The 7503-nt window shown below is 55.2% G+C and overlaps 1 protein-coding gene across 3 annotated transcripts; it reads left to right on the forward strand.

Moving 5' to 3' along the window:
- Nucleotides 1–493: 493 nt before the first annotated feature.
- On the forward strand, nt 494–6203 carry NOL12 (nucleolar protein 12). Of its 3 annotated transcripts, none has more exons than XM_017848365.1 (6): nt 494–640; nt 2154–2259; nt 2555–2603; nt 3080–3222; nt 5132–5229; nt 5615–6203. In XM_017848365.1, exons 1-6 carry the CDS (start codon nt 558–560, stop codon nt 5775–5777), a joined length of 642 nt encoding a protein of 213 aa, XP_017703854.1. In that variant the 5' UTR covers nt 494–557; the 3' UTR covers nt 5778–6203. The 3 variants fall into 3 exon arrangements, with proteins under 3 accessions (XP_017703854.1, XP_017703863.1, XP_017703868.1); XM_017848374.1 differs by lacking the exon at nt 494–640 and adding an exon at nt 736–1248; XM_017848379.1 differs by lacking the exon at nt 494–640 and adding an exon at nt 1059–1090.
- Nucleotides 6204–7503: the final 1300 nt, after the last annotated feature.

Raw genomic sequence — 7503 nt, forward strand, 5'->3', positions numbered from 1 at the left:
TATGGTCTCGATCTCCTGACCTCGTGATCCGCCCGTCTCGGCCTCCCAAAGTGCTGGGATTACAGGCTTGAGCCACCGCGCCCGGCCCATTTTCACTTCATTTGTGGTGGAATGTCATCAGATAAGGCGAGGCAGGGCATTGGCACTTCTTTTGTGATTGTTCAGCTACTTCAGGCCATCTGGGCGTATATGTGCAAGTCACAGGGGATGCCATAGCTTGGCTTGGGCTCAGAGGCCTGACAGTACAGAAATTTTTGGCCATTCACAAGTAACTCCATATTGAGTGTGTGCCAGGCACAGTCCTAGGCAATCGGGTCCAGGGGACCTCGCTCTCACTGAAGCGACACTGGGGTGGGGCTGAAGCTGGGAGTCATGGAGAGGTCAGGGACTAGCGCTTCGTGCGTGAGAAGAGGGAAGAAAACGAGCTGGGAGGTCCCTTTAAAAGGCGGGGCCTGGCGGACGGAACTGCGGAGCGACGCTGATGTGTGCGCCCGGAAGGAAGAGTACGCTACACCCGGAAGTGTCTCCAGGGAGAGGAAGTCGGCAGCCTCACCGCTATGGGCCGCAATAAGAAGAAGAGGAGAGATGGTGACGACCGGCGGCCCAGGCTCGTTCTCAGCTTCGACGAGGAGAAGAGGCGGTGAGTGGCAAAGCCGGACCGGACTCCCCTCGAGCTGTTTTTCACGGCCAAGGCCAGGTCTGGGGCCGAGCACGCTCCCGCGGAGGGCTCTTCCGGCCCCGCCCCCTGGCGTGGCTAGAGAACCCCTCTCGGCCTCCCAGCTCCCGTTCCCGCTTCTCCCTTCTCGGCCTCCCCACCTCGCCTAGTGTCTCTGCGCCGCCAGACAGCCGGAAGCTCGGGTCTCAGAGGAGTGGCTTCGACCACCCTAGCCCAGCCCAGTCCATCGGCCCGGCACACAGTAGGCGCCCAGCCGTGGCTGATGAATGATGAGTCAATGAAATGAGAGTGGCCTAAGTTCATTCGCTCTCCAGACATTTACTGGGCTCCTTTAGTGTGCCAGGTCCCGTATCAGGAAGGTGAACCCTTGAGCCTCAGCGTCCGGCCAGACAAATAAATGGCACATGGTAGCGGGTCAGCGAAAAGCCCAGTGCTGGACTGTGGGACAAAATGGGAAGAGAGCAGCTGGCACTGCGGAGATGAGAAGGGGCTGAGATCAGACCGAGGGAGAGGGGGTGGGAAATGCTGGGCATCGTCAGGAAACTCCTAGCGTGCATCAACAGGCCCTACAGGCGAGTTCAGGGTCAGGTGTCTTGGAGACATGGGTGTTGGTCCAGTGCAGGATTTCTAAAGGTCTGGATGAGGGTGGCCTGAAAGCCCTCTTGAGAGAGTAATGAGGTTTGCCGGTGTGGAAGGGGTTACCCCATGTACTGTGTGTGCCCCCGCACCTGGCCCTGTTTCCTGAACCTGAGATCCCTGGAGAGTATTAAGTGGAAAGAGGCAATATCTCCCTTATTTTCCTAAATGTATCTGTTCTCTAAACTTGGGCAAGTAACCTAGACTCTGTGCCTCAGCGTCTCCATCTGTAAAATGGAGATTGCTACCCACTGCACAGGTTGTTGTGAGGGTTTTTTGTTTGTTTGTTTTTGAGACGAAGTCTAGCTGTGTCATCTAGGCTGGAGTGTAGTGGCGCGATCTCGACTCACTGCAACCTCTGCCTCCCAAGTTCAAGCAATTCTTCCCACTCAGCCTCCCGAGTAGCTGGGACTACAGGCATGTGCCACCACACCCAGCTAATTTTTGTGTTTTTAGTAGACATGGGGTTTCACCATGTTTGCCAGGATGGTCTTGAACTCCTGGCCTCAAGTGATCCGCCCACCTCGACCTTCCGAAGTGCTGGGATTACAGGCGTGAGCCACCATGGCTGGCCATTGTTGTGAAGGTTAAATGAACTAATACTTGTACATTTTTGGAATGGTGCCTAGCACGTAGCGAGCGCAGCATTAGCCGTTTTTCTCCTAGACTGAGCCTTTCTCTCTCTTTTTTTTTAAATACTTTTTATTTATTTATTTATTTTTTATTATACTTTAAGTTCTAGGGCACATGTGCATAACGTGCAGGTTTGTTACATATGTATACTTGTGCCATGTTGGTGTGAGCCCTTCTCTCTTTGTCTCTGCCGGCTTCCTTCCTGTAGGGAGTACCTGACAGGCTTCCACAAGCGGAAGGTCGAGCGGAAGAAGGCAGCCATTGAGGAGATTAAGCAGCGGCTGAAAGAGGAGCAGAGGAAGCTTCGGGAGGAGGTGTGCAGGGGGAAGGTGGGAGGGGGTCTTTGATCCTTAGGGCACTTGTAGCCTTGGATTTCCCTAATAGAGGCAGCTGCAGGCATGGGGCGGCGTGTGTGTGGGCAGGACTGGGGAACAGCTTCTACAGGTGGAGACTCCCTGGGCCTGGGTCTGGGAGCGATGGAAGATGGAGTCTCCTCCTGATCTTGCAGTATGGATCATGGTCTCTCTCACCTTGGGGGTGATTAATACCCTGGCCTGAGGTTGGACTGAGAGGCCATACTCACTGTGTTCCCTGCCCATGTGGTTTCAGCGCCACGAGGAATACTTGAAGATGCTGGCAGAGAGAGAAGAGGCGCTGGGTAAGTGGCATGCTTGGCCTGACCTGGAGAACAGCTGACGGGCCTGGTGGGTGGAAGGGATAGAAGCTGACCTCCTTGGCCCTGGGGATCTCGGGGGGTACCCTGGGGCCAGGGGTTGTCCTAAGCACCTCTAAGTGCAAATGGAACAAAGACCAGGAGAAGGAGGCCCAAACCCCACGGTGAACCAAGCCTGAGGAGAGAACCCAGTTTTTGAGGATGGAAAGGACTAGGGGCGGAGGAGAGGGACAGCTGTAGCTGTCATAGAGGGGTTGTCTGACATGGGAACCAGCTAGAGCATGAAGGAAACAGGATCATTCACAACATGCGTCCGCAGACCAGGCTCTACAGCCAGTGACCTTGTGGATGCGCTCCACATCCACAGAGTAGAGGGGACATTGCACTCCCGGGAGGGAGGGAGGCTGGAGCCTGGTCTCTCGTTCCCCTGGCTGACCCCAGGTCTGTGTCCACCCCCACAGAGGAGGCAGATGAGCTGGACCGGTTGGTGACAGCAAAGACAGAGTCAGTGCAGTATGACCACCCCAACCACACAGTCACCGTGACCACCATCAGTGACCTGGACCTCTCAGGGGCCCGGCTGCTTGGGCTGACCCCACCTGAGGTAGGTCCCAGTCTCAGCCCTGGGACGAAGCGGTGTGGGGGCAGACTGGCTTCCCAGGGTTGCTCAGTGCTGGCCCATGTTGTGGGTACTCCACTGCAGGGGCTCCTTCCCTTTGGACCCTTCATTCCCTGCTTCCGGGGCGCTGCAGAGGCCAGCCCCACTGCTGAGCAGCTCAGGAACTTGGGCAGGCTCCTTCACCTTGCCTGCTTCCCTTTCTCCATCAGTGAACTGGGGTTGCTGATGGTGGCACCTGCCTTGTGGGATTGGTGTGAGGATAAAAGTTGTTAATCCGTGTGAGTCACTTGGCGCAGCGCCCAGCCCTGTTGTGAGTGCTTCACAAAAGGTAGCTGCTTGTGATCGTTCCCTTTGTGCGATTTGCAGCCCTGGCGCGTCTGTGCACTAAGTGGGTTTTCAACCTGTGGGTGGTGAATCATGAGTAGGTTGCAACCAGCATAAAAAAAATAATAATGTAATTGAAAATATCTGAAAGTATCATGTTAAATATTGTTTCATGAGACAGCTGTTTCCATTGGAGTTGTATCTGGGTTTGCCTAAGAATTTATGGGCATATATGCACACAGTTATGATATAAAACCTATTTCCTCGCATGGGTTATTGTGTCCTTAAGTCCTGGAGCCACTCCCCTATCACATCCATACTGATCTCGGGGCTGGGCATGGTGGCTCACGCCTGTAATCCCAGCATTTTGGGAGGCCAAGCCAGGTGTATCACCTGAGGTCAGGAGTTTGAGACCAGCCTGGCCAACATGGTGAAATTCCGTCTCTACTAAAAGTATAAAAATTAACCACGGGGCCAGGTGCAGTGGCTCATGCCTGTAATCTCAGCACTTTGAGAGGCCAATGCGGGCGGATCACCTGAGGTCAGGAGTTCAAGAGCAGCCTGACCAACATGGAGAAACCCCGTCTCTACTAAAAATACAAAATTAGCTGGATGTGGTGGCACATGCCTGTAATCCCGGCTACTCGGGAGGCTGAGGCAGGAGAATAGCTTGAACCCGGGAGGCGGAGGTTGTGGTGAGCCAAGATTGTGCCATTACACTCCAGCCTGGGCAAAAAGAGCGAAACTCCGTCTCAAAAAAAAATTGCCAGGCATGGTGGCGTGTGCCTGTAATCCCAGCTACTTGGGAGGCTGAGGCAGGAGAATCGCTTGAACTTAGGAGGTGGAGGTTACAGTGAGCCAAGATCGCACCACTGCACTCCAGCCTGGGTGACAGAGCGAGACTCCATCTCAAAAAACAAAACAAAACCATACTGATCTCACACCAGTCTTTCATTTTATGCTCATTCTTCTGCAAGGTCTGATACAAAGACAAGTCTTGTCCCCATTTTGCTAGAATTTTCATTCCTGAATGTTTAAGTATATACTGGAAGCTTCTAGGGGCAGGAGAGGGTTTGGAAACAGGCCTTCCCCTGTGTAAACCTTGCTTTAGGGCAGATAGACTGTTCTTCCATCCGAGGCGGCCTTTTTTTTTTTGAGACAGAGTGTCGCTCTGCCGCCCAGGCTGGAGTGCAGTGGCGCGATCTCGGCTCACTGCAAGCTCCGCCTCCCGGGTTCACGCCATTCTCCTGCCTCAGCCTCCCGAGTACCTGGGACTACAGGCGCCCGCCACCACGCCCGGCTAATTTTTTTTTTATTTTTAGTAGAGACGGGGTTTCACTGTGTTAGCCAGGGTGGTCTCGATCTCCTGACCTCATGATCCGCCCGCCTCGGCCTCTCAAAGGGCTGAGATTACAGGCGTGAGCCACCGCACCCGGCCCCGAGGCCTTCTTTAGTTCCCTTCCAGGCCTGTGATGCAGCAGGGCACGCCACCACTTGCCAGAGCCATGGTGGCTCGGGGTGCCCAGCCCAGGCCCCCCGAGCTACTGCTCCCTCTCTTGTGCTTCTTTAGGGAGGGTCTGGAGATGGGTCTGAGGAGGAGGCATCATCCATGGAGAAGCCAACCAAAGCCTTGCCCAGGAAGTCCAGAGACCCCCTGCTCTCTCAGCGGTGAGTCTTGGCCTGCTGCCTTCCCGGTCCCACCCCTCCTGGCTGGCAGTAGTGACCTGGCTCTTAGGGGTGGTGTGGAGCAGGTGTAGGGCCCGGAGCAGCCCTTTGCTTTGCCTGTCCAGTGATCCTCAGCCTCTCCGCATTGCCCCATCCTGTCCCACCCACCCCTGAGAGTGTCTGACCTCTGATGCCTTTTGTGCCTGGGTGAAGGGCCTGTCTCTCTGAGCTGCGTTGCTGGCAAGCACTCTGGAGGTAGAGCAGGCCAACTCTGGCATGAACTTGGTGGTCCTGGCATTTGCAACCTGTCCTGACATCCCCTCCATGAGCCAGGTGGTGAGTCACTCCACAACGCAGTCTTAAACTGAGGCTTTCTGCCCTCCCCCAGGATCTCCTCTCTCACAGCCTCACTGCATGCACACAGCCGCAAAAAGGTCAAGAGGAAACATCCCCGATGGACCCAGGACTCCAAGAAGCCCCCAAGGGCCACTCGTACCAGCAAGGCCCAGCGCCGCCGTCTGACAGGCAAAGCGCGGCACAGTGGGGAGTGAGACCAAGAACCAAGCGGTGCCCCGGCCTAGGCTTCGAGGACCTGTCCTTTCTCAGCTTGGCTGTCCTGTAGCCCAGCCTGCACCTAGGTAATGACTGCAAAGCTCAAGGTTGGGAAGCCAGGACCTATCTGGCCTGGGGCCAGCTGCCTTTGCCTGGGGTTTGAATTCCAGAAGGAGCAGGCAGCTGGGAGCAGGCCTTCCCCAGGAAGAGCCTTCACAGCCACGCGGGGGCATCTTCCCAAATGTGCACCCCACCTGGCACTCATCAGATTTCTGGAACTCATCAGAGAACTGTATGCTTGTGATTTGTTTGTCGGTGATACCACGCACAGGGCAGGGTTCTGGGGTGGTGGAAATGGTCAGGGCCCATGGGTCTGTCTCCAGCAGTTTGCCCTGTGGCTACAATAAAGTACAGTTCTCCCTGTGTTTTATTTAATTTATTTATTTATTTATTTATTTATTTATTTATTTATTGAAACGGAGTCTCACTCTGTTGCCCGGGCTGGAGTGCAGTGGCGCGATCTCAGCTCACTGCAAGCTCCGCCTCCTGGGTTCCCACCATTCTCCTGCCTCAGCCTCCCAAGTAGCTGGGACTACAGGCGCCCGCCACCACGCCCAGCTGGTTTTTTGTATAGCTCTCCCTGTGTTAAGATCCTAACCAGGGTTAAGGATCCGTGTGTGCATTGCTAGAATCCAGAGCCCACCTGCTGCTCTGAAAAGCGGGCTCCTGAGGCCAGTGGGGGAGCAGTGCCCCCCATGCCCTTCACCGAGGAGCCTCTGTGCCTGGGCCCCAGGAGTCTCCGCAGCTGACACTGAAGTGGTGGAAGCAGTCGAGTCCCAGGTCATTCCCCATCACCACACTGCGGCAGCGTCCCCAGACTTCCAGTATCTCCCAGGCAGGGCCCGACATGGAAGGATTAATTAATTCTTTTTAAAGCAATTGCAGCCCGGCTCAGTGGCTCACGCCTGTAATCTCAGCACTTTGCAAGGCCGAGGCGGGTAAATCACTTAAGGTCAGGAGATTGAGACCAGCCTGGCCAACATGGTGAAACCCTGTCTCTACTAAAAATACAAAAATTAGCCGGGTGTGGTGGCACATGTGTGTAATCCCAGCTACTCGGGAGGCTGAGGTTGGAGAATCGCTTGAACCCTGGAGGTGGGGGCTGCAGTGAGCTGAGATCACGCCACTGCACTCCAGCCTGGGTGACAGTGTGACCCTGTCTCAAAAAAAATTAAAAAATAAAGCAGTTACATCTTGACTCGCACAAAAGTAGCCCCTCTGGAGAAGACCCTGTGGGTGCCAGCTAGAACTCAACAAGGGGCCATGTCTTCACGTCCTTCCAGATGGGTGAGTTGATGGAAACCTTGTCTCTTCTTTGTCCCAGCTTGTCAGTCCTGGGCAGGAGTGAAAGAATTTCAGGTTGTGCCTTGGTTAGAGGAGCTATGTTGGGTCCTAAACACTAGGACCACAAAGGGGAGTGAGCTGTGTTCCCAAGCTCACTGACTACCATGGACTATGGAGTCAGGATGACAGGACAGTGTGGTGAGGGGCACCTGCAACAGGACTGCGGGCTTTACCCACTGTGATGCAGGAGTTCCTGGAGCGGGGGGAGCAGTGAGGCAGGGTCTGCAGGGCCGTCCTCTCTCCACAGCCAGCAGCCAGGCCTTGCAGTGGGGCAGGCTAAGTGACTGTGGCTCAGTTATGCTGTACCTGGGAGTGGGCAGG

Source organism: Rhinopithecus bieti, unplaced genomic scaffold (genome assembly GCF_001698545.2).
Source record: "Rhinopithecus bieti isolate Rb0 unplaced genomic scaffold, ASM169854v2 scaffold_2408, whole genome shotgun sequence".
NCBI lineage: Eukaryota > Metazoa > Chordata > Mammalia > Primates > Cercopithecidae > Rhinopithecus > Rhinopithecus bieti.